The 25851-nt window shown below is 51.2% G+C and overlaps 2 protein-coding genes, 1 long non-coding RNA gene and 3 other non-coding genes across 7 annotated transcripts; 2 read left to right on the top strand and 4 right to left on the bottom strand.

Moving 5' to 3' along the window:
• Positions 1 to 2240: 2240 nt before the first annotated feature.
• St6galnac2 (ST6 N-acetylgalactosaminide alpha-2,6-sialyltransferase 2) lies at positions 2241 to 20216 on the top strand. The gene is made up of 9 exons (XM_021178276.3): positions 2241 to 2847; positions 6676 to 6736; positions 10867 to 11041; positions 11613 to 11781; positions 12388 to 12526; positions 14725 to 14828; positions 16694 to 16777; positions 18329 to 18428; positions 19238 to 20216. Exons 1-9 carry the CDS (start codon positions 2726 to 2728, stop codon positions 19403 to 19405), a joined length of 1122 nt encoding a protein of 373 aa, XP_021033935.1. The 5' UTR covers positions 2241 to 2725; the 3' UTR covers positions 19406 to 20216.
• Positions 15753 to 16695, top strand: LOC115032549 (testis-specific serine/proline-rich protein). Its single transcript, XM_029484183.2, has one exon. It carries the CDS (start codon positions 15824 to 15826, stop codon positions 16691 to 16693), a length of 870 nt encoding a protein of 289 aa, XP_029340043.1. The 5' UTR covers positions 15753 to 15823; the 3' UTR covers positions 16694 to 16695.
• Positions 20217 to 21317: 1101 nt separating the features above from the next.
• LOC110305866 (uncharacterized) lies at positions 21318 to 25358 on the bottom strand. 2 transcript variants are annotated; one of them, XR_015044928.1, is made up of 6 exons: positions 25274 to 25358; positions 24675 to 24867; positions 24312 to 24383; positions 22964 to 23097; positions 22660 to 22732; positions 21318 to 21612 (listed from the first exon to the last, which is right to left on the bottom strand). It is a non-coding gene; the product is annotated as an uncharacterized LOC110305866 (long non-coding RNA). The 2 variants fall into 2 exon arrangements; XR_002379199.3 differs by having other exon boundaries at positions 21318 to 21631.
• On the bottom strand, positions 22364 to 22437 carry LOC115032644 (small nucleolar RNA R38). Its single transcript, XR_003838278.1, has one exon. It is a non-coding gene; the product is annotated as a small nucleolar RNA R38 (small nucleolar RNA).
• LOC115032643 (small nucleolar RNA R38) lies at positions 22810 to 22885 on the bottom strand. Its single transcript, XR_003838277.1, has one exon. It is a non-coding gene; the product is annotated as a small nucleolar RNA R38 (small nucleolar RNA).
• LOC115032642 (small nucleolar RNA R38) lies at positions 24470 to 24545 on the bottom strand. Its single transcript, XR_003838276.1, has one exon. It is a non-coding gene; the product is annotated as a small nucleolar RNA R38 (small nucleolar RNA).
• Positions 25359 to 25851: the final 493 nt, after the last annotated feature.

The following is a 25851-nucleotide window of genomic DNA, read 5'->3' on the forward strand; positions in this document are numbered from 1 at the left end:
ACACTCTCATCCAGGAGTCTTGTCTTCTTGACCTGAGTCTTGAACCTGTGCCTGGCTAACCTGTCACCTGACCAGAGGGAAACATCTCAGTAGGGAGGGGCATGCAAGTTAAAACAGGCTTGCGCTTTCATTTCTGAGACAGGGTCTCACTATGTAGCCCTGGCTGTCTTGGAACTCACTATGTAGACCAGACTGGCCTCTAGCTCTCAGAGATCTGCAGGTCTCTGCCTTCCAGCACTGAGATTAAAGGTGTGTGCCACTGTGCCCGGGCTTTTTGGTGTTTATTTGACTGCTGCTTGACACAGGGTGTCTGAGTGTCTTTGCTATGATAAAGTACCCTGAATAAGGTCAAGGAAAAAACCTTGCTTCCAATCCAGGTTGCAGAACAGGACTGAAGGGAGCCAAGGAACCTGAAGCAGCTAATCTGAGACATGAACTCATGTGGACCAAGTCGAGGTCAGGCCGGGCTACAGAGCAAGTACCAGGCAAGCCAGGGCTACCTGTGTAGCCCTTGCCTCAAAAATGAAAGAAAAGAAAAAGAAAAAAAAGCCGACCTGGATCTAGGCAAGCTCCGCTCCAGACTGATTCCATTGACAGTTAACAGTAACCACTGGGTGGAGTCTCACGTATCCCAGGCTGGCCTCAACTCTCTTAAGTAGGCAAGGATGACCTTGAATTTCTAATCCTCTTGCCTTTCCCTGTACAGATGTATGCTACCATAACTGACTTAAGTGGTGCTGGGGGTTGACATAGAGCTTCATGAGTTCGAGGCATGCATGCTACCAACTGAGCTAAATCCCCAGCCCGATGCTCACTCCTGGTGAAAGAATGGCAGAGACAAGAGAGAACTTGGCGGGATGTTCCAGAGTCACTAGGAAGAAGAACAGGAGCAGAAGCCAACCAAGACTTGGGCAATGGCTGGCAAGAAGTGAGCAGAGCTGGGTTTCTAGTGGTTCCGTTCTGCTTTGGAATGAGTGGGCACATGGGGGCAGGGAGTGCTGGGGCGCAGATCCAAGCATGGATCTGTGTAGGACTTTGGTTGGGTGGAAAGCCAAGCCCACAAGCGGATTTGTGCTGCTGCTGAGACAGTAGCACAGATTATGACCCGGAGAGAGAAAGCTCCTGAGAAACCTGAGGTGTCAGGACAGACTGGATGGGAGGAGTGAGGATGCTTTGGTTCAGGAAGTGTTGCCATGGGACACTGAAAAAAAAAAAAAAACCAACAACGTAGATCTACATCATTAACATGGATGGGGGGAAACTCCCAAGGAGGAGGAGGAGAGAGAGAGCATCCCCCAGGAAGGGAAGGAACTGTACAGGGTTAAGTAACAGCAATTTTGACAAAGGAAGAGCACAAAGATTGAAAGGAAAAACTTGAAATCAGGGGCCATCAAAATGGCCAAGGTCCGGAGTTCAATTCCTGGGACAAACTTGGTAGAAGGAGAGAACGGGATCTTCTACAAATTACGTGTGCCTGCACATCAACAAGTGTATGGACATGGAAAATAAAACGAAACGTGAAACCACAAAGTCTTAGCTGTGGCCATTAGCACGACAACACTTTCAGCTCTGGAACAAAGGGCAGGATTGATTTGATTGGCTACACTCCAGGGAATCCTGGTCCACACAAGACTGGGGCGAAGACTGAAGAAAGTACTCTCTTATCCACACACCCAGGGCCTGACACTGGGCAGATACCAATCCGTGAACCTCAATTTTCTCAGCTATCAGACCAGATTGAAGCTTGGGGAGCCGAGGTCCACTCTCCCAGACTATACTGAAGAACACACCACCGATGGCTCACAGACAAAAAGGGCTCTGCTTCCAAAGAGCAGGCCAGCTTCCCCAGCCCCTGGCGATGCTGATGCTCCATCCCTCCCAGTCTCTCTGCCTCTCAGGCCAAGTCTGAGCAGCGCATGGAGAGGCCTGGCTTTTCTGCGTGTTGCCAAACAGAGGGGTAACAACCATCACCGCGGGCCCCCTGCGTGACGTCCTCCATCTCAATGGGTAGTCACCAAATAAACAGAGGACAACCTAAGCCCCTCAGTGCACCCCACGGCCGGCAGGCTCCCTACCTGAACCCTCCACCTTTAACCCCAAATCCAAGCTAAGGGGTTTCCTTCCATTATTTGAATATACTCTTCTGCAAGTACACAAGGTACAAGAGCCTTAATCCATCAAGTCCTCGGTCCTTGTGAGGGAGCCCGCAAGATTGTTTCACAGCTGCCAGCCACCCACTTCTGGTCCAGAAACCTGGGGTGGGCGTCCCTAAGCGCACAGTGCTCAGTCAGGGCAGCAGACAGCCTTGTCTCCTCGTGCCCTTCCCACCCTTCACTGCACATGCTTGCCCTGGACGGTGAGAACCGAACATCCCTGCCCAACTCTGGAATAGGTACATCCGGGGTGTGGCTCTCGTTGGAGAGCAGCCTCAGGGGTGGCCGCCATCGAAGTCCCCTGGGGGCAGCCCTGGAATAGCTCTCGCGACTCCAGCCACCGGCAGCTGCACGACGGCCTTAGTGACGCTCAGTCTCTGGAGTTGCTGCGACCTAAGGCCTGGCGAGGACACAGGGGGGAGCTGCAGGACCCGGAGGCGCGCGGCAGCCCGCCGTGGGCAGGGCGGGGCAGAGCAGGGCCGCCGCCTCCGCGCGTCCCACTGGGACCGTCCTCTCCGGCCGGGGGCTCAGTGAGCAGGGCGGCAGACGGGGCGCACCCCGGCCAGGCTCGCATGGACCTCCCGCGCCGCTGGCTCTTTCGGATGTTGTTGCTCGTTGCCACCAGCTCTGGGATCCTCCTCATGCTGTACTCCTCGGCGGGGCAGAGGTCCCCTGAGACCCAGGTTCCCGCCAGGTAAGCGCTGCGGGGCGCTGCGCTCAGGGCGCGGGGAGGGCGTGCGCTCTCAGCTCTCCGGACGCCCGCGGACACTCTGGAGCGACTGGAAGCGGCGACACGCCTTTTGCCGCCTTAATCTCAGGCTGCCTCCGGGACCCTGGGGCCTTTGCTCGGTCCGGAGCACGCTGGCGACCCTGGTGTTTTTGGTGAATTCCGTCCAGGCCTAATTGGGAAGCTCCCTGTTGCCACTTTCTTCCTGGATCCACTTTTAGGGTGGGGACTCAAGTCCCCTGTTTTTCAACTTTGTCCTTCTCTTCAGGTGGCCAGTCTCCTACTGCTCGGCTCACTCCTCACTCTGGACTCTGAGCTCAGGCCTACCTGCACCTGACTCCCTTTTATCTGGATCTATTATTTGTTTGAGTAGTTAGTTTGATAAGCTCCATCTGGGCATGGCCCTGGGGAAATGCAAACTGCGTCTGGAACAACACAGAACTTGTTTTGAGCCTTCCACCTGGCTCACTGAAGGAGCCTCGAGAGGGTTTAGCTTTATTTCAGGGAGGTGACCTAAGCCATACCTAGAATCTGGGCTTGGGCGAGGGGGTCCGGAAAAACACACAGCGCAGCACGCAGCTTCTGCACACTCCTGATCAAGCTTTGATGGGATGAGAACAAGTGGGTTTCTAGTGTCTGGCTGAAGGACACACACATCAGTCGCAAAATAACAAACCCTGAGTCTGGTCCCCTTAGCGCTGAGGCTGGCAACATCCTAGAAAGGGCCTAACCTGACTTCACACGGGAGGTCGGTTACAGCTGGATCACACCTCATCAGAGCTTTTCCTTTTTAAACAATATCGCTATTATTTCTTTTATTTTTGAGGTCATAAGTACTTGGTACCCCCTTTTCTTTTCCTCCCTCCGAAGTCTCCCATATACTCCTCCTTGATGTTTCAAATTGCTGGCCCCCTTTTTAATTTTTAATTGTTGTTACATGCATATGTATATACATATATGTACATATATGCACATGCACATATATAATACATATATGTATATGTGAATACATAATATACACACATATATATGTATGTATGTGTATATATATGTGTGTGTATATATATATATATTCCTAAATATAGCCTGCTCAGTCTGTATAATGTAGTTTGTACATATGCTTTCAGGGCTGACCACTTGGTATTGGATAGCCAGCTGGCATGCCCTCTCCTGTGGAAGACTGCCTCTGCTGCTCTCAGTGTTCTGAAGTTGACTGTAGTTCTTTGTGAAAGGGGTAAAAGCCCGGAGGTCTCTCCCTAGTGCATCTGGCAAAACCTTTTTCCTTCTCAGGAGATCTTTCTTCCTTTCAAAATCTGATTTGAGGGCTGGGCATATAGTTCAATTGGTATAATGTTTGCCTTCCATGGATGAAGTCTTGGGGTTTGGTCCCCAGTACTAAAACTAAGACGACGACAACAACAACCCCTGACAACATCTGCTAGGAACTGAAAGCCCGTCCTTTTCCTTGTTTTTGCTGGAGTTTGCTACAGTACAGTAAAACCTGAATGTGAGGGAGTAAGGGGCAGGTTAGGGTTCAGCCTGGCTGTAGGAGGAGGGTAGGTAGTCCAGCAAGGTAGGTGGCTTTCTGAGTATGGCCAGAAGATGAGCGTCCTTGTGATCAGGGCCAAGTGACAGTCAGGTAGAAGAGTGGCTGGACCTGCAGTGTCCAAGGGGGCTCCCACTGCATCTTAGGGGGGATCTAGCCATCTATTCACAGAGAATTCTCCAATCTGGGAACTTTTTAAAATTTTTGTAACCAATGTTTTAAAATTAAATTTGTTCTTTGAAGTTTTCATATGTCAACAGGGCAGTGGTGATGCACGCCTTTAATCACAGCACCCGGAAGGCAGAGGCAGGTGGATCTCTGAGCTCCAGGCCAATCTGGTGTACTGAGTGAGTTCCAGGACAGCCAGCGCTACACAGAGAAACCTAGTCTTGAAAAACCAGGAAATAAACAAAAGAAAGACAATTCTATCCTTGTATATAACGTAATCTGATCACTCTTCCCCCCCCTCCCTCCCCCTCTTATGTCCCACTCATCCCCACCACTGTCACGCAGACGAATGAACACATCCAGACACAGCGCACATAGACACACACACACACTCTATGCTTATTTTAAAAATTAAGTTAAATATATGTGGGTTTACTTTGTTTCTTCATTGTGAGACAGTATGTAGCTCATAAAACTCAAACTGGCCTCAGACCTGCTATGTAGCAGAGGGTGGGTGGCCTTGAACTCGTGATCCTCCAGCTTCTGCCTCTAGAGTGCTAGAATTACAGTATGCTGCCACACCTAATGAGCGCCCTTAGCTTTATTAAAACATGCATTTTGGTGCTTATTTCTAAGGCTGCAAAGTCCTCATAGAGGGGTATGGGTGCCGACCTCGCTTTAAGGAGCCCTAGGTAGCAGGAAGAATTTGGATTCCTGAGAGAGGGCCATGAAGCCACCAAAGCCAGGGAAGCTGGAAAGTACCCTTAGGCCTTGGGTGAGGGACGACATCGGGGTTCAGGAGAGTCCCCACTATCAACAGCCCATGGCAGTCACTCTTGTTCTAAGTCTGGCAGTTTCTCTTTGGGGGGTCCCAGGCCTGTTGCCTGACAGAGTTACTACAGAGTGGGGGGGGGGGGCAGAGAGGTGAGCTGGGAATCTATCAGAACGGTGTGGATGTTTGTCATGCTCCTTCCAAGTAGCACAGGCTGAACAGGGTCTCAGCTCCTTAGAGGAGGGTGGAGCTATAGGATTATAGGGTGGACATCTGGCTAGTCGAGGGGGGCAGGGAGGAGCAGGGCAGGATCATCCCGTGTCCCTTCAAGATCTTACTAGAGACCTGGGAAATGGAAGGGAAGCGCAGATCACGAGCACCACACTGGCTCAGCCAGCTCAGGACGCACAGGAGACCTTTGTTTCCCAGGCAAACCTGCAGGTCCAAAGTCCTCCCGTGACCCCTGCCTCCCAGATGCCGCTGGGGTAATAAAGGAGAGGCACATTTGGCCACTGTCCCCTGAACAGGCTTCCTCCACTCCCTCCCTCTGCCCTGTGGCATCACAGTGCCTAGGAATTTTGTGATTGTCCCTCTCGCATCCCTTTAGAAGAGACTGGTAGAGATAGAAGATCCCTGCCTTTCTCCCTTACTGACAATAGCTGGCATTTAGAAGGCCTTTTCACGTTGGGTAATTTAGCTGTTCTCTTGGGCCCCTTCCCAAAAACCAGGTGATCCAAGTACAGTCGTACAGATGCCAAAACCGAGAGTCACATGCACCAACGCGGAGTTCTGGACACACGCCACTTGAGGAGCAGGGCACCCTATGGCCTCAGTCCTCAGAACTGTCCCCCAAGCTTCTGTTGGTGCAGTTTCTGTTTGCTTCAGTGCCACCTGCTCAGCCACAATGCAAACCTTAGTAGCAGAGGGTGGCTTTGAACCCTTAATCCTTTTGCCTCGATCTAAATACTGGGTTTAAGGGCATGTACTCACCCCTGGGGCTTTCGAAGGAGACCTCTCAGATACAATTTCCTGTTTTACATTTTCATATTTAACCACCCCTATTCCTATAAACCCCACATTTCTGTCCTTGCTGAGAGACTTGTTTCTTGGTTTCTGTAGCTGGCCAGAATATACTTAAGGGATGGTACTTTGTACATCTAAAGAGGAAGTCATGGTTCAGAGTAAAGATCAAAGAAATAAACATCGTGTGAACCCTAGCATTCTGTCAGCCTCAGAGTTGAAGAAATCAGCCTAGAAGCATCTAAGCTGCCGGTCGGACCCCCACTTTACCTCTGTCTTTCCCCACCAGGAACATGGCGTCCCCACGAGCATTCTTTGACCCCAAACCACTGAATTCGGAAAACAGAAAGGTACGGTGATCTACTCTGGGGCAGTCTGAGCATGGTCCCCCACTCTGGGGCGGCTTGAGCATGTTCTAGCTGGGAGGGGAAGAGAAGAGAACAAACAAGACATTCTTGAGGCTTCTGGGTATAGTCTGTTTGTGCTTCCACCCACTTAGAGGTAAACATTCATCTTCTCGAAGCATCTGTGGATCCGGCCACTAGTGTTTCCTGTAACTCAGCAGAAAGCGGCAGATAGGTTAGTACCCCTGGGCTACAGCCGACTGGAAAGTTCTTGGGAGTCTTAATTGTGTCCTTATTTTAACTCTGTGTGTGTGCACATTCACACACGTGCGAGCACACGTGTGAGTACAGGAGTCACAGGGGATCCAGGCAGCAGAACCCACCAGAGTTACAGACAGTTATGGGTGGGTGCTGGGAATTGAACTCAGGTCTTCTGCAAGAGCCCTGAGTGCTCTTCACTGCTGAGTCAGCACTCAACTATCTCCCCTTTTAAAAATTAATTTTGTTTCTTGTTAATATTTATCACTAGTAGTATGAATGTGTTTGCTTATGCGTGTGTACAGATGCCCAAGAAGCATAGGATGCCCTAGAACTGGGATTTCAGGTCCTTGAGTGTCATCCAGAGCCTATGCCCCGGGTTTGCTTCGAAGGTCTCAGGGACTCTGATCCATAACCCTAAGTAATAGCCAGATACCTGGTGCGCCGCAGACCACTTCCTTCTCAAGGTTCAGGAAAACGGTAAACAGTACTGAGCTGTTCTAGAGGGGCAAACTCAGGCACAGAGCAGTTAGGCGCTTTACCAGGTCCACTCAGCAGCAATCAGTGCCATCCAGATGGGAGCCTGATCGGACCCCAGGCCTGGCCACATACTGGGTGATATCCAGCCTTCCCTGCCACCCACCCAGCTCCTCACACTGGGTAAACTGGGGGATGTTAATGTCTTTTATGGATTCAGGCTTAATCAGGACTGTTTTCAGTGCCTGAAATTGGATATGTTAACTGAGGTCTGGAGGGGCGCTCAGGGAGAAAAGATGCCCCTGCGTTCAGGAGGTTAGTGATAGACTAGTCACTCAGAGACAGCACAAGTGACTTTGGGCAACTGATGGGGGAGAGCAGCATTTGGAGCAGGTTGTGGGCATGTGGTTAGCAGCTGAAGAGGCTATAGTCATCTTGAGAGCTTGGGTCAGGTCATTTTAAGTTTCTAACAGGTTTTCTGCTCCATGCTAATTGATGACAATTAATTAATTGGTCCCAGCTAGTTTAAAACATACATGGCTGTGACTTTTGAACACATGTAGCAAGGTGCTCTAAAATGGGGACAATCCCATCTTAATGCATGAGGTGTTAGAGACCAAAAAAGCCAGGTAGACAGACCTCGGGTTGCAGAGAGGACCTTTACTGGGGGAGTTATTGATGGAAGTGTAGTCCTGAGACGCCACAAACTCAACTGTATTCCCACAGTGTGGACCGGAAAGAGGGATTAACTTATGGTTTAGAACAAGTGACTTCATCAGAGCCGGAATGTGCCTGGCTTATCTAACGGAACGAATGTAGAGTCAGATGTGTCCATCCATTGGCGAGGGCAATGCAGGCTGTCTAGATGGGAACCGAACTGCACCATGCAGGACTGTACAAAAGCATCCATCTACCTTACTCCCCGTGTCAGGGGCTCGCCCACTCGCACCTGCTCTTACAGCTTCCCTTCTGATGCCAGACAACCCCTTTCTGCTATCCTACTGGCCCTTACTCCCCAGACATCCACAACTTTGTCCACAAGCAAACTACCAGTCTTTCCAAGGAAAGATGTCATGGTTTAGGCCGAAGTCATGTATCCCTTGGCTGTGGCTCACAAGTCTGACTTTCTAACATCCGTGTCTGTCTGTGGCTTAATGCACCACTGACAACCTTCTCAGGGTTACGCCCCTCATCCCGTCTCCCCACGCGCCCCGTGGGTTGGTTTGCATCCTCTTGGCCTCGTGTGGGATGCTCATAGGTTACATGATAACAGAAACCACTGTCGAACCATTTCCTGCCCTGTCCTTTGATCAAGGGCTTAACCAAGAAGCTTATGCAGAAATCGCAGGGCCCAACCCCACCCCCACACCCAGGCTGAGACTCTGGAGCCAACTAAAAACCTTGCTTTCCCGGAGGGCCCTGAGTGCAGAGGTGAGATCCTGTTTCCTGCGGCTGCCACAGCTCAGGGCACAGGCTAGGTGGCTTAGAGTTTGGGGCTCTGAGCGCATTTGGTTTGTCTGAAGTTTGGTCTCCTGTACCTATATCAGACAGCTCACTCCTAACCTCCTAGAAACTCCAACTCTAGGGGGATCTGAGGCCTGTGGCTGTCTGTGGGGCAGCTGTTCTCCCATGTGTAAACACATGCGTATGCATCATTAACAAAAACAAAACAACAACAGCAAACCCACTAGAAATCAACTCTCCACTGGTTCCGAAAGCCAGAGAACCAGTATCAGACCAGGGGACCATACTTCCCCCTGAGGCTCTAAAAAAACCACCTGGCCTACTTCTGTCTTTGGCTCGACTTGGTATCACTCCATCTCTGCATACATCCACTGCATGGCTTCCGTTTTTTTCACACAGCCTTGTGTTCAGGAGGCTGGCTGGTAGATTTAGGGCTAGCCTAAGCCTATAAGGCTTCATTCTCATGACACTCACAAATACCTTATTCCTAAACAAGGTAGGCAGATGCCCTAGCTTCTCTGTTGTTACGACAAACTCGAGCAAACAGCCTTAAAGGAAGAAAAGTTAGGTTGGCTCGTGGTTTCATGGTCATTTGGATCCGCTGTTTGTAAAGGCAGAGCATCATGGGAGATGGCAGATCACAGAATCCTTTCCATCACAGCAGCCAGTAAACATGGAGCGAGGACACAGGGGACCCTGGGACAGGATAGAACCCCCAAAACATGTTGGAGTGACCAACTTCCTCCAGCAAGACCTCACTGCAGAAGTTTCTGCCATCCCCAATGATGTCATAAAATTAATGTTTTTAAAAAAGATTTTCTTTATTTATTTTATAAATGGCGAGTACACTGTAGCCGTCTTCAGACACACTCCAGAAGAGGGCATCAGATCTCATTACAGATGGTTGTGAGCCACCATGTGGTTGCTGGGAATTGAACGCAGGACCTTTGGAAGAGCAGTCAGTGCTCTTAACCACTGAGCCATTCCCTCCAGCTCATCATCAAATTAGTAGGAGGAGGAGGAGGAGGAGTAATAGTAGGAGTAGTATTGGTTGGTGTCTTAAGATATGGTCTCTCTATGTAGCCCTAACTGACCTGGAACTCTATATTTAGACCAGGCTGGTCTTGAACTCACAGAGATCCAACTGCCTTTGCTTTGGAAATGTTGGGATTAAAGATGTGCATCACCATGCTGGGCTGCCATCAAACTTTTTTTTTTTTTTTCCCCGAGACAGGCTTTCTCTGTGTAGCCCTGTCTGTCCTGGAACTCACTCTGTTGACCAGGTTGGCCTCAAACTCAGAAATCCGCCTGCCTCTGCCTCCCAAGTGCTGGGATTAAAGGCAAGTGCCACCACGCCCGGCTGCCATCAAACTATTAACGCACCTACAGGTTAACTGAGAAAGGGCAGAGCGCTTATGGTCTAAGTACTCCTCAATGATTGGTTCCACCAGCTGGGGACAAAGCTACCTGAATGACACATTAGGTCCAAACATGACAGTGTCATTTTACAGTTCTCAGTGGACACGAAGGCTGGGGGATTCACTATGAGCAGCCAAGGAAAGGAGGGTGGCTGTAATTCTTCCCAGCAGGAGGTAGGATTCGGATCAGGATGATAGATTCTGATGCCAGGCTTGAAGCCACCGACTCACTGGTTGCAGAGAATCCGGTGTTTGCCCATGTGGGATGTGACGTATATAAAGCCAGATCCGATTATGCAAGGAAGGCCTGGGTGGCCAGACTAAACACAGAATGTTCCGTGGTCCCATGAGGCTGCTGGACCACAGGCAATCTCAGCGAAAAGATTCAGGGATGGCCCCTTCTGGAGGGATAAGGGAAATTAGCACTCCCCAATTCTCTTGTGAGGTCTGTAGGCTCCAGGGAGGCACACCCCTGGCCTCTACCTAATGGGCTCAGCCCTCTCCTCTCCTCATTCCCAGAGCCGACTTTGCCAACACTCGCTGTCCCTGGCCATTCAGAAGGACCATCGCTTCCGCAGCCTGTTTGACCTCTCCACCCCAGTGCTGCTGTGGGAGGGCCTCTTCACTCAGGAACTCTGGAATAATCTGAGCCAGCACAAAGTCCCCTACGGATGGCAGGGGCTCTCCCAGAAAGGTAACCTGTCACCTGTCGCCTCTCCCCTACCTTCAGGCTCAGCCAGCCCCTTCTTCCCACTGTTGGTCCCACTGTATACACCATCCCTGGCTGCCTTCACAGTATCACTGGAAAGCCTTGTGGGCTCTTCTATGCATGACTCCTGCCTTTCCCTCTCCTCCTCCATCCAAGCAGCCAGGACTAAGCTGAGAAGGTTCCCCTGCTCAGTGACTCTCACTCCCTAGCGTGGAGTATGACCAGTGTTTAACAGTAGTCTGACACCAGAGGTTTGAGGGCCTTCACGCCACCACTGTGGCCATTGACATCAACCACCATGGTCAGGCCCACCCTATGCCTTGGATTCTTTTCTTTTGGAGTGAACCGGTCTTAGAGAACCAGTTATTCTAGATATGCAGACTACCTAAGCTCCCCGCGTCCTTTTCTCTATCCCTGATATACACATTGTCCCCACTGTCCCCCACCCTCTCTGCTTCCTAGGATGGTCTCCATAATGTAGGTCCCAGGCCAGGCTGTCCAGGGTAAGCCTGGCAACCGCCTGCTCCTCACGGCTCCCCCTCATCCTCACCCACAGTCATTGCCTCTACTCTGAGACTTCTGAAAAGCCCGGAGAGCGGGGAGCTGTTTGGTGCCTCCAGGAAACTACCTCCAAGCTGTATTCGCTGTGCCGTGGTGGGTAATGGAGGCATTCTGAATGGGTCCCGGCAGGGCCAGAAAATCGATGCTCATGACTATGTCTTCAGGTAATAAGGAAAGGGGCAGGGAACTGGGTGGACAGCCCTTATTCTGCTAGTCCAGAGGGAATATCTGCCCCAAGGCAAGGGCCAAGGCAGCTGCTAGCCTAAGACAGGTCAGTAGTCCTCAACCTATTGGTTGTGACCCCTTTGGGGGGTCAAAGGACCTTGTCACAGAGGTCACCTGAAAGACTATCGGAAAACAGATATTAATATTACGATTCATAACAGCAACAAAATTACAGTCAGGAAGTAGCAATGGAAGTATTATGGTTGGGACTCACCTTTATGTATTATAGCAGTACCACATTGGGAAGGTAGAGGACCACCGGTCTAAACCAAGGATCAGCCAGCCCTGAAGACAGAACACAGGTCCCCAGTGCAAAGGAAGCTGGGAGGAAGGGTCCCAAGGACTAGACTTATCCATTCAGAGAGCATCCCTTAAGGACCCAAGAAGTGAGGATCAGGCTAGACGCCCAAACAGATATTCTCATGGGCAGGGGAGTGGCACAAACCAGAGAGATGGGGACTAATGGGGTGGAGCCATGGAGATGGAAGTAAGCCAGACAGCATGGCATTGCCACAAAGATACTGATAGGCTTCTGCTGGGGCCAGACTCAATGGCGCCATAACCGAAGGCTTTGAGCACGACGTGGGCACTAAGACCTCCTTCTACGGTTTCACCGTGAACACCATGAAGAACTCGCTCATCTCCTATGCCAAACTGGGCTTCACCTCTGTGCCACAAGGGCAGGTGAGGCCAGCAGTGGATGAACCGTCGTGGCTGACGGTGGTGGGCACTGTCTTCTTAGGAACCTTTGTGTGGGGAGGGCTTTGGGGTTCACAGGCTCTGTCCAGTGGAAGCATAGGTAGTGTTAAGATCTTGGCCACCATCTGGGTGGCCTAAGGCACACGCCTTTAATCCCAGTACTCCCAAGGCAGAGGCAGGCAGATATCTGAGTCTGAGGCCATCCGGATTTACATAATGAGTTCTGGAATAGCCAAAGGCAGATCTGCTGGACACTTCCCTGTTCTTTCTGCTGGCTCAGGGCTGCCTCTCAGGCATGGAATTCCCAGGAAAGGTTAATATTTACTGACTATGGCCCCACTTCACTGGGGAGGAGACTGGAGGTGAGTCAGCAGATGGCCCAAGGTTCAAACCTAGAATGCCCAACCTCAGAGTACCTCATCTATGCACAGTGTGAGGGCATTTACTGGGTACCTCCTCTGTTCCAGGGTTCCAGGGTGTTATAGGGCAGGGAGCTAAGTATCACGGTTGCTCTGTGTGAAATTGTCATCTCTGTTTTCCGGTGGCAGAGTTAAGGGCCACTGAGAGGTTGCTAAGTGTGATGGTATGCACCTTTAGTCACAGCACTGGAAGGCAGGGCCAGGCAGATCGGTGTGAGTTTTGAGGCCACCTTTATCTACATGGCAAGATCCAGGTCAGCCAGGTCTACACAATGAAACTGTCTTGGGGGGCAGGGAGAGGGAGTGCTAAGATGTTTGAGAACACGCCCAAAACATTCTATTAGAATGACTCCAATCTAGGCCCTTTGGAGATGTTTGCATGTCCCCAGACTACCCACTCAGAGAGTGAGTGACGTGGGTCCTCTTGAACCCTCAACCAGAACTGTGTAGAAAACTCAGGTACAAGAACGGAGTCTCGTGCCCGGGTCACAGCTCCAGGACAAGTACCAGAGCCAGCCTTGGAGCTCTCTGCCCTGCATCTTCCCTCCACACTCACTGGCCATAACTGGGCGCCACATTCCGAGGGAGACAGATCTCGGGTAACGGATTCTACAGGCCTGGAGAGGGATGGGCCCTGTTTCTATTAGCTTCTACCTCTGCTCAGGACATTTAGAACTGTCCTCAGCAGAGTGTCTACACACTGAGTCTCTACTGTGGGAAAACGAAACGTCATGGTACCTCTGTGGGAGTCTGTCGCTCCGCTTTATCACCTCAGATCAGTGCCAGGAATTTGGGAGTGGCTCAGGGAGGAGTCCTCACGCAGGTGTTCTCTAGCAGTGGGCTGCTTTCCTCTGAAAGCAGGAGTTGGGCTGGCACAGGATGACCTGGCCTTTCTCACCCGGCTCTTCTGGGAATCCCTCAGTAGCCCTCACGACAGGACCATGACCCTTCCCCAGATTGAGCAATCAATCCAGAGGGCGGAAGGAACCCGTGAACTTCTTCTAACCCAGGCATCAAGACCGTGTGTGTTTTGCCTAAAGGTCCAAAGAATTGGAGTCATCTGACATCCAGGAAGTGGGGAAGAGGACATGTCACCCTCTGTTCTCAGCTCGCTGGGCAGAGCCCTGGGCAGAATGCCTACCTACCAGGATCAGTGGCATGGACACTAGGCCCAGCTTAGTTCCCAGAGCCATGTGTTCAATGTCTTGTGCCTTAGGAACTTGTGTGTGTGTGTCTGTCTGTCTGTCTGTCTGTGTCTGTGTACCACATGCATACGTGATGCTCACAGAAGCCAGAAGAGGGCTTTGGACCCCCTGGCGCTGGAGTTATGAACTACTGTATGGGTGCTGGGAGCCAAACCCAGGTTTCTGGAGGAAGAGCAGGTGCTCATAACGACTGAGCCAGCCCTCCAGCCTGTCTAGAGAGTCTGTCAGGAGGATCAGGAGGCAGAAGGACCACAGTTCCTTGGCTGTGTTGGGAGTTTTGAGACTAGCCTGAACTACATATAAGCCCCTGTCTTAAAACAAACAAAAAACACACAAAAAAGGCTTTTACGCGTTAGTCACACGCCTTGCCAGTCCTCACGGGAATGGCGATCATGTGTCACCTCTTATTAAAGTTCTGTGAGCCTACAGTGAAACCACCCAAGAACCTCCCAGTGGGAATGCAGCCAAGTAAGGAAACCTTCCCAAGCTTCAGTGGGGAAGATGAGGTGGCGACTCTTTTCCCTGGAGTTGAATGTGGCCTTTTCCAATGCCCCTACAGAACCTGCGCTACATCTTCATCCCCTCCAGCATCCGTGATTACCTAATGCTGAGATCCGCCATCCTGGGTGTGCCTGTTCCAGAAGGTCCTGATAAAGGGGACAGGTGAGCAGTGACGACGTGGGAGTGGAGATGGGGGCCCATGAGCTACTTCCCCCCTTGTTCTGAGGACCCATGGCTTGGTGGAGCAGCTGGCTGATGGCTCTCGAGCCCTGGCTACGTCACGAGAAGTTATGTGAAGAGAAAACTCCCTTCAGAATTTAATAATCCCTAAATATTCAGCATAATTTAGCAGTGGGGACTGTAACCTGGCTGATAGTGGGCGTGTCTTCTGGGAACTCCTGGGTGGAGTGAACTGCAGGGCTCATGGGACTCTGTCCAGCAAATGAAGAGGTAGTGCTTGGCCACCTCAAGTGTCACCTTTAAAGCTAAAGGCAGATTTGTCAGGGTTCCCTAGTCTTTCAGGTGGCTGGGGGCCCATGCAGCCCTACTGGATGAGAGGTACTCTTTCCTTGAAGGGTGAACAGACCTGGCCCCTCAGCTGTAGGCCACTGTCCCAGCTGTCCTGCTGGTGGACAGACAGGCAACAGGGCAGCTGGCCCACTGAACACGCGGCTCTGGAAACTAAGAGCTGGGTCCAGTATTCATGCCACTGGCCCTGGTAGATAGGCACTCTGCCTAGGAGCCAGGAACACTGCCTCTCGGTCTAGAGAGTTGAGAACAGAGGGTACCATGTCCTCTTCCTCACTGCCTGGATGTCAGATGACAACTGAGACCTGGCCTGAGTCCCTCTTAGTGTCTTGTGCTTAGAAACTTAGGCGACTGCTGTGGCCAGAAGACCAAACCCCTCTCATGGTTCTTAGGACATAATGATCCATTCTCTCAAAGAACAGCTTTGGAGGTGTTCTTAATGGGTGCTGTGACAGAGCCCAGACTAGCCCCTGCGGGCGCCCCACCCCCACCCTGTGATTACCTAACAATTGTTCCCTGGCGTTGCTATAGGTCATAAGAACCCAGGATGGGTTCTGTGACGTCCTGGGAATGCGCTCTTGGGGAGCTGCTTCAGAGTCCCCGGGTGGACATAAGCCTCCCTAACACCAATGAGCTCCCCCTCCCACACCCCTAATCCATCCCCAACCCAGTCCCCATCCCAGTCTCGATCTAACCACGCTGATAATCCAACCAGCCAGCAGCTCCCCCCTAGCTCTGGAGGCTCAGCCCCTTCCCCTTCCCCCACCCGGGGGGCCTCCTCCCGCCCAACCTCTCACAACCCTACCCCGGCTGCCTCTCAGCCTTCCTCCCGAGCTTCCTCCCAGTCTCCCAGTCCCCACGTCCAGCATGTGCCCCGAGGGTCTACTCAGGTCCCTACCCCCCCAGCCTCCAAATCTCCCTCCCAGACTGGACTAAAAGCCCTCTCTCGAAACCCTTCCCTGACACCCCCGGTGACCATTACCAGGTCCCCTTCCCATAGCCCTGCCACCTCGGCCTCTTACATTGGGCCCATCCGTAACATCCCTTCCTACATCACCCCCTATGTGCCGCGCTTCATGAAAGAGCCCCCCTATTTCCAGCCCCCTACAGCACCTCTTCCACAAAACCGGTGCTTCCCCTGCCCCTTCCCATGCCAGGCCCAGCAATCCAGGCAGCCGCCGCCGCCACCTCCTGACTCTCTCTACTTCCCCCTCCTGCCACCCCCTCCGCACATCCCCCAGTTCCAGTGCTCCTTCCCCACACCCCCAGCCCTGTTCACACCCCCATCCTCCCTCTCCTACACTCCACCGACGGAGGTCCTGCTGAAGGGAAAGCCACATGTGGTTCCATCTGTGCTACCAGCTACCTTCTATACCCCATTCTCCCGCTTCTACTCCCAGCCCCGGCCCTACCGCTACCACAGGCGCTTAACACTACCCTCGCTCTCCCTTCAATACGATGGTGCTGGACGCTCTGTCCACTTCTATCGTGGGACCTAGGCCTCACACCTATTTTGGACCGGAAACCTCTGCCAGTAAATTCAAGCTCCTGCACCCAGACTTCATCAGCTACCTGACAGAGAGGTATGGTGGATGGAGAAGGGGGTGGGAGATGGGGAACCAACATCCCCTTCCCCCTTTTCACTCGGACCCCACACATCCAGTGTTTTCAGCTGAGCCTGCTTCACTACACACTGGGACAAGGCCCGTACTGAGCACCGAGTGCCCAATGGCACACTAAATGCTTGTGGCTTCACTTACTATCTTTTTTGCTACCTTGATGGAGGTGGTAATAGGGGAAGACGGGGTCAACACAAAATAAACTAAACACGGAGACTTCACAGAGCCAGAAGGGCACAGCGGTGCTGGGTATTCCAGCCTCCTACCATCACTTCTGGCTTCAAACCCTGCCTCACTAAGAGCCTTGGCAGCACCAAGGGGAAGAGACAGCCTGCCCTGGCTTCTCCCCCTCCCTCGGCTTCCATGCCGCTCTTATTAGTGGTTCCCAACACTGAGGGGGGTACTTGGTGGGTGGGTGATTTGGTTCTGTTAGGACATATTTTGGTTGTCATGCACAGCATGACATTAGTAGGTAGAGGCCAAGGATCTGCCAAATGTCCTTCAGGTCCAGCAGTGATGGCCGATGGATGCTAGCCAGCCCACCGTAGAGAAACCCACCCTACATCACAAAGGCCAACATCTCAAAACAAAGTGGTTCAGGCAGTAGGTGGAGGGAGGCCAGCAGAAGGCTGTGAGCTTGAGTGTCAAATCCAGGTTGAGGTCAGGACTTGTAGATACCATCACACCGGTGAGCCCTGAGCTAGGATCTGGGTGAGATTCCTGCTCATCCATGACTACGAAAGGCCATGGAGGGAGAGAAACTTCAGTCTCAGGTTAGAGGCAATCCACGTGTGTCCAAGCATTGAGGAGACCACGGTAAAGACAGTAGTTGGGAGACAGGGCAGTAGCTCACCCTCAACGCTCACATTTATAGTCAGTCCCCTTGAATTTCCCCGAAAGAGAGTTGGTTGGAGTAGAAAGGCCACTTCCTAAACTGTTCCTGCCTGTTTGGGTAGCATAGTCTAAAGTCACAACCATCAACCTGGCATTCAACACTTGAATGTCTTTCTTGGGTCTTTAAATCTCTGTGGGGAGGTCTGGGTGTTGTAGAGCACACCTTTAATCCTGGCAGAGGCAGAGAGGCAGAGGCAAGGCAGGTGGATCTCTGAGTTCAAGGCCAGCCTAGTCTACAAAGTGAGTTCCAGAACAGCCAACAAAGAAACCCTATCTTGGGGGGAAAAAAACCACAAAACAACACCTCTCCCACACACAAGAAATTATCTGGAGGGCTCAGAGAGACAGACATGTAAGCAACCGCCTGTGGAGATTAGGCTGTGACATTCACCAGGCTGGCTGACCTTTCTGAGCTTGTGGGATTCTGCTGTCTGCTTCCCATCTCACTCACCACAGGGCAGCTGGGACTGCAGGAGTATGGTGTTAGCTACACCTGCCCGGTTTTACGTGGGTTCCGGGCATCCAAACTGGGGTCCACATGCTGAGTGACAAGGGCTGTACTTAACTGAACTTCTCTTGCTAGCCCCTTCTTGGGTTTTAATGTTTCTGATGCCCTTCCAGGTTTCTGAAATCCAAGCTGATTAACACACAATTTGGAGACATGTATATGCCTAGCACGGGAGCACTCATGCTGCTGACAGCCTTGCACACCTGTGACCAGGTGGGTGGCGCAGAAGTGGGACGAGCCCATTAGCCAGGAGGGTGGGTTCTGGGTCAGCCTAGCCTCAGTTTCCCCTGCCCTCCTGTCCTGCTTCCCTCCTTTGTGGTATTTAAGGGGCAAGTGGCCAAACTACTCTTATGAAAGCAAACTCTCAGAACTGACTGGGGACATCCTAGAGCTGGCACGGGACAGCAGGTTCTGCCTTCCACATAAAAAAAAAAAAATTGAAACTGGTATAAGGTTCCTGGTAGGCTCTGCCTGGTGACATGCAAGGGGTCAGAGGGAGGCTGAGTGCGTTTTCAAAGGCAAGCGTCAGAATGCAGATGAGGCAAGCAGGAGGAGTTCAATCTTCAGGACCTTAAGGAAAAAAAAATGGCTATGGCCCCTGTAAAAGCATGAGGGATGGAGGGTAGACACCATCCAGGACATTCCATCTAGTCTAATGCAGATGTTTCTTGACTGATGTCACTGTAATCCTGGGTGATAAACCTCCATTCTTGACCTTCTAGATCATGATGGCTGAGTCACACTTAAGTTCCAAACCAGGCTCTGCCTCTTACTGTCTGAGTACAGGCTTGTGTAATTACTAATTACACCTTTTGTTGGACGGGGTTAAGACTCATCTTTGAGAGAATGTGTACAAAGGGCACGGTACGCGTGTGGTACTTACTTCATGTACATTCTTCGTCTTTACAAGGGAACCTGCTTGGAGACAGGCACACACTTATTTCACTAACCGTGACTTTGATTGGAGACAGGCACACACTTATTTCAAGTCAGTAAACACTAACCGTGACTTTGCTTGCCAGGTCAGTGCCTACGGATTCATCACAGACAACTACCAGAAATACTCAGACCACTATTTCGAACGAGAGAAGAAACCACTGATATTCTACGCAAACCACGACCTGTCCCTGGAAGCTTCGCTATGGCGAGATCTGCACAACACCGGCATCCTTTGGCTGTACCAACGCTGACCCCAAAGTACCGGATTTCTGTGCTTCAAAAAGCACTTTTTTTTGACCTTTCAACTTTTGGAAGAGGCAACACTCCCCTTGGCCCTCTACTTCCCAACGGAGGGTATTGAGACAAGACACGTCATATAATACCAGAGCCTGTTCAATGCACGACACTGTCACGGGTCAAGATAACTCTTCTGAGGCTTAGCCGAGGGAGGAAAGACTGCTTTGTAGGCTTCGTTTTAAAACTGAACATTAAATGAGACAATGATGCTCACCAGCAAACAGGCGGGCAGGCACGTCTCAGAGCTAAGTAGTCCAAAGCCAGCACCTGGCCCTGAGCAACTTAGAAACATTGATGGAACCACTCAGGGCTATCCTGGAACCTCGATCGAGCAGAGACCCACCCCCAGCCGAAATCAATGGCATGTTGAGTCCCAAATGCCAAAGCCATTCAACCTAGGACCCCTTAGGCATTATAGGAACAGGCTTCTGCCTCCTGATAGAGGATGAGAAAGAGGCAGAATGTAGTTTGAAGCTAGATAATAGAGTAAGTGATGGATGACCGTTCTGTCTTTTCTGTGTTGGTAGAGTAGAAGACACAAACTCCAAGGTGGTGTGTCTGGAGGGAAGGGGTGTGGCGGCACTCGGGACAGAGTTTGGTGGCACCCGCACCGAGGCTCAGGCTAGGAGTACCTAGCACCAAAGAGACAAACTTTGTGTTAAGTTGCTACCACTGACAAGTCTCACTGGAGAGGCGTCACCAACAGCAAACTGAGTGATGGACCCTCACTTCACAGCTTCAATAAACAGCACCTGATGCAGTCCAGTGAGCTTTGCCACACTTCCAGTCTCATCCAGATTATCATGCAGCCCCTAAGCTGTAGGGCTGGGACGGGGAGTGGGTACCTCTAGGGACTAAGGGCCAGGTAACCTCAAAACAGCACGCCCACACTGGCCAACTCACCAGAGCCGAGGACCGACCGTTGGTTCTGTGGCTTGGGAAAACTGCTGGCGACAGCTGGGAGTGGTGGTGTGCGCACTTATTCCCAGTACTCAGGAAGGGCGGAACAGACCAGCCTAGGGCATCTAACAGACTAAAACCAAGCCCAAGTGGCAATGGTGGCTTCCATCTTAACCACAACAGAAGAGGCTAAGTCGGGGATAATGGTTTGAGACCCAGTCTGGGGCACAGAGCAAGTCAGCCTGGGGGCTAGTTACCCATAAAAACCACAGCCTCTTGCAGCAGGAGTTAAATGGTTGTCCTACCTTTTGAAGGACTCCATCAGACAGCCCTGTCAGTTCTGCAGACTACCCTTAGACCCACAGTACACAACCCATCAAATGTGCAGATACATCAGCGTCCTTTACCAATGCTCCATTTAAGAGCTATTTATACTTGAGTTTTTGCCCGTATGTTGGCCTGTGCATTACATGCCTGGTACTCAGGATGTGTCCAAAGGATCCCTTAAGACTAGGGCTACCGGGCTGGGGAGATGGCTCAGTGGGTAAGAGCACCCGACCGCTCTTCCGAAGGTTCAGAGTTCAAATCCCAGCAACCACATGGTGGCTCACAACCATCCGTAACGAGATCTGGCGCCCTCTTCTGGAGTGTCTGAAGACAGCTACAGTGTATTTACATATAATAAATAAATTAAAAAAAAAGACTAGGGTTACCGATGGTTCTGAGCACCATGTAGATGCTGGGAATTGAACCCAGGTGGTCTCAAGAGTAACCTGTGCCCTCCAGCCCATCACCCCCAATGGTTGAGTTGAGGTGTTACACAATGTTAACCATGCTTTATGTGACAAGTACATTTTAGCAAGTCAATAGAAAAGGTCTGATTCTCTACAGTTCAGTGCAAGCATTATTCTGGAATGGTCCTTAAGTATTTCTAAGGCTCACTCATATACCCACAATGCTACCAAGTTAAATTTTATAAAGTTTATTTGTGCTTTAAAATACAAAGGCCAACCCTAACTTCCAGGAAATCCACTGTGAGAAATGCTTTTCTCGGCTTAGCAGGGGCCTCCTAGGGCCTCCGACTGAGCGCCCGCACCAGCTAGCTGTCAAAGGCTTCCGAGGGTGACCACAGTCATGAGGATGACCACAGTCACGAGGCCTTTACTGGCTCCTCTTGCAGAACAAACGCCAAGGTTGTCTGATGACTCTGGGAAATTCAAGGCAGGAGCAGCAGAAGGCTCTGGCACTACAGGGCAATAACCTAGAAACAAGGAAAGAACCTGAAGGAGACAGACAGGCAGCTAAGTGATCAAAACTGCAAACTTTAGGAACAAGCATTCAGATAGTCCTGGGATTCCAGCCGCCATTACAAGGCACCGTGTGCGCTGCACACAGGCAGGCACCAGCCAAGTTCAGAAGCAGGCTGCTAACTTTTTCTTTTTTTAAGAAAGTTTTAAGAAAGTTCCTGGTAAGTGGCCAAAAAAAGGTTTCTCATGAAACATCGGAGTATTTATATTCAACCAAATCCCTGAGGACCTGAACCTGCGTCCACTCAGAAGTGAAGGCAAGCAGAGCTGCCCTGCACTCTTGCCTACAGAGAATTCCCCAAGTACAGCTACTTTAGTGTAAGCCCATATCCATCCCCCAGCTTCCATAGAGAAAAAGGACACAGTGCACACTGCATTACTAAGGCTGGGCTGAGCAAACTCCCTCCCCCCCAATTGTTTCTAAATGTCAGCACTGCTAGACTCCATTCTCATGGCACGCCTTACATCCCTGCCTCCTCTAAAGGAAGACATTCATTTTCTAGAACTATGTGACCAGCATGTCTCACTTCAGTGAACACAGGACGGGTGCTGGCAACCGGCCTGGTTTCTGCTAACTCAAGGACTTTGCCCTCAGAGCACCCAAGGAAGAGGATTAACAGGCAACTAGACCTTAGATTTTGGGAGGTTGGCACACAGCTCTCTATGCAGTCTATTTAACTTGATTCCTTATAAAGCTCAAATTTCTTAAGCCTCAGAATAGAGTATTTTCCCTCAGCTGAAATCTTCAGACAGGGATAACCAATCCATCATAGGCTTATGGGCTTTTTGGGAACACAAAATGAGAACATAAAAATCTCAGCACCTGAAAGGCCACAAACTGAGTTTGAGGTCAACCAGGTCTACATAGCAAGTTGCAGGCCAGCAAGGGCTATACAGTAAGACTAAAGGGAGGAAGGGCTACACTTGATTCTGCAGCACCTGATCTAACAGACTAGCCCTTCCCAGCAACCACAACCCCTGCAATTCTGTAAAGCTCTTACCAGACAGAGGCATCCCGAAGGCCCTTTCGATGGTGATTTTTGTGCCACGCCTTACGATGAGCCAACCGGGAATCTGAGTAATGAAAACAACACACATCACTCTAACAGAAGCAACCTTACTGTGGACATTCTCAAAATAGGTCTTAAAAGTCGAGCCTCAGTAAACCATGACTCTTCACGAAAGTGTCATTTCAGACAGGGATAACTTAGATCATCCTCAGCTCAACCAGTGACAATTGCTTCACCTGTCACAAGGGAGCTACACAACCTAGCGAAGCAGCGACAAAATCCTGCTGACACTTGCCTGCCACTTAGCACACCCCTCAGCCAGGGTACTGGACTGGTTGGCACTGATGCTCCACCGAGCTGCACGTGCCAGCTCTTCTGCTCACAGGCATCCTTCTGAGTCAGGCCCAGAAACTGGGGTGCAGCCGACACCTATCAGTAAGGAAACACACACAAGGTTAACTCTAAAAAAAAAACTCACATGGAGTCTTCCAGGCAAGCCCGGAAGGCTGAGTTTCAGGCATCCACACTCCACACAGAAAGGCGCTTTATATCATCATGGACTCCTCAGCTCCCACAGCAGGTCAGCCTTTGTGCACGAGAACTTTTCACAAGTTTTTAAAAAAGATTCAGCAAATTTTCTTAACCACTAAGCCATTTCTCTCGTCACTCCTGCCTGTCCTCTTAAAGACAAGGTGACTAACAGGAAGGAAGCCAGGACAGAATTATGAGTTTGAACCCAACCCCTGTTCCACAACAAATGCAAGGCCAATCCAGGCTACACGGGAAGACTCTGGAAAAAGGTCACTTCCAGCAGCATCTGCCTTACAGCTGAGCCAGAGTCTTTGACAAGTCTTTCTAGACTATCAATGGAATCCCTAAAATGGTACAGGTCACCCACTACAGCGACCCTACCGAAGGGCAGCCATTACCACACCTGCCACTAAGAGGTGATACTATATAAAGGAGTGTCTCCTTTCCCCACCCACATGTACAAAAGCATATGGCTGTCTGTTAAGACTGAGGATTAAAAAAACTATCTCGGGGAGGCGCTTAAACATAGCCAGTGCTCTGGTCTCGCTGTGAGAGAATGGCAGTAGAACAACCAGTCATCGGACAGTTTCTCCATGCATGCTCAGACCCCGAGGACTCTTAATTCCACTCCACAACCGTCGCATCCCCTGACCTGGGTGGGAATGTGTGTATTTTAACTTTTTACCTGTTCTGAGAGACATCCAGGTTTGGAAGCCAGTGGTTCTGTGTTACAGAGGACAAGCCTCTGTGCCACTACCAGGTAGCAGGCCCAAATCTTTACTTAACCCAATTTCTAGGCCAAAAGACAGCTTGGTGGCTAAAGGGGAAACCAAACTCACTAAAGTCAACCAGACACATACATGCAGTGGCACACGCATATACAAAAGACACAGAGCCCACTCACTGAACGTCAGAGTTTACTTAGCAGTTGAGTGAAGAACAATGTTGTATTCACAAATGTTAAATGCAGCTTGTGAGAGTGCGGAGTAACGAGAACCATGCCCTCCTCTGGACAATCAATCCCGCAACACCTCTAACCCCGCCCCCACCCCAAACCTAACAACCAACCCTTCCCAGCGACCACAACCCCTGCGACTCTATGAAGCTCTTACCAGGCACGGGCATCCTGAAGGCCCTTGTGCACCACGCCTTTCCATGATGCTTCCTGGAGACAACACCTCCGTCTGAAGGAATAATAAAGAGATCCATCCCACTTCACTCTAACAGAAGCAACCTTACTGTGCTCATTCTCAAAACAGGCCTCAAAACGTCGAGCCTCAGTAAACCATGACTCTTCACGAAAGTGTCATTTCAGACAGGGATAACTTAAATCATCCTCGGCTCAACCAGCAAGAGGCCCCCCAAGCCCCCGAGCCAACCCAACTCATTCTTGGAAATCCGGTTCCGGCAACCACGTTGAGTTGCAGAAAGGCACTCTGTAGCCCCAAATTACACCACTTGTCTGGAACCCTTACCGACACGGGCTGCGGAGGGCTCAACGCGCATTCTTCTGGCTGAACTTGAGAACTCTATGTCTGAGGCAGATGCCCACCATCTACCTATGCCTTCTGACGGGTGACCACACCGAGCCCGTTGGCTTTCAGGGATCCAGCCATTACTTCTGAGATGGAACCTGCGTCTTGTCTCCCGAGTGCCAAAAGGCAATGCCTTCGGAGAAGGAGAAGTTATGCCGCGTTAGAGCTAACGGCTTTCAGTTTTCAATCCCGTTCATGACAATCTGTAGTTAGCAGGGGTCACTCGTGTTCACTTAAGGCCACCACCCTCAATGGAGACCCCAGGGCAGACAGAGATGAGCACATGGCTGGCTGTGGGTCACAGAGAGAAGACCGCTCCCCGCCCCAAGAGAAGAGAGATCGAAGACCAAAAAGGGCTTCATCCCGTCCGCATCAAACGTCTCGCAGTCTGGAGAGCATTTCCTTAGACGGCATCTCAGACCTCCTAAGGCCCGCAATAGTAAAGGAAAGGGCTGATCGTCGCCACGTCACCTCCAGAGAGAGTAAGCGTGTCGACGGTATGTGTAGGAAAGCTTCATCTTCCCTTTTCCACAACTTACCATCACCCAAAGCCTAGGCCTTTCAGGGAGAGCACCACGGACCGGCGCGGCCATAACTTCCAAACACGCGGCAGAGGACCTCGGAAAGGACGGGATCGCGCTTGCGCGCAGTCTTCCCGTTTTCCCTCCCCCCCGCAAGTCTCGCCGGAACTCTCGCGATGTCGAGAATGGTTTGATGGGAAATGTAGTTCTAAATCTACCGTTGCCAAGAGTGGGTCGTCTCACCTCACATTGAGTGAAGAGAAAGGGGTAAGATGGTGGCAGCCACCAGGGGTAGCAGAGGGTTCGGGGGTGAGGAGCTTGGACTGGTGGAGAACTTCGTCGGTTCCCCGCTAAGTCTGGGGAGGTGGAGAATGTCCGAGGGTTCAGGGACCGTTGAGGAAACTGAGGCTCCTTATTAATTGTGCTGCAGATTTTTATCTGGGGTGGAGAAATGTCACTTGGCTTAGTTCCTTAGTGAAGTCCAGGGAAAGTCCCAGGGAATCGGCAGCTTTTAAGATGGGGGCGAGAGCGGGTTCGGGCGGCAGGGGGCGTTCGAGAGCTGCAGGGGCGACCGTCAGCAGCAGCAGCAGGAGCAG

This window comes from Mus caroli, unplaced genomic scaffold (genome assembly GCF_978045245.1).
Source record: "Mus caroli unplaced genomic scaffold, Mus_caroli_1 scaffold_13, whole genome shotgun sequence".
In the NCBI taxonomy this organism is placed as follows: Eukaryota; Metazoa; Chordata; class Mammalia; order Rodentia; family Muridae; genus Mus; species Mus caroli.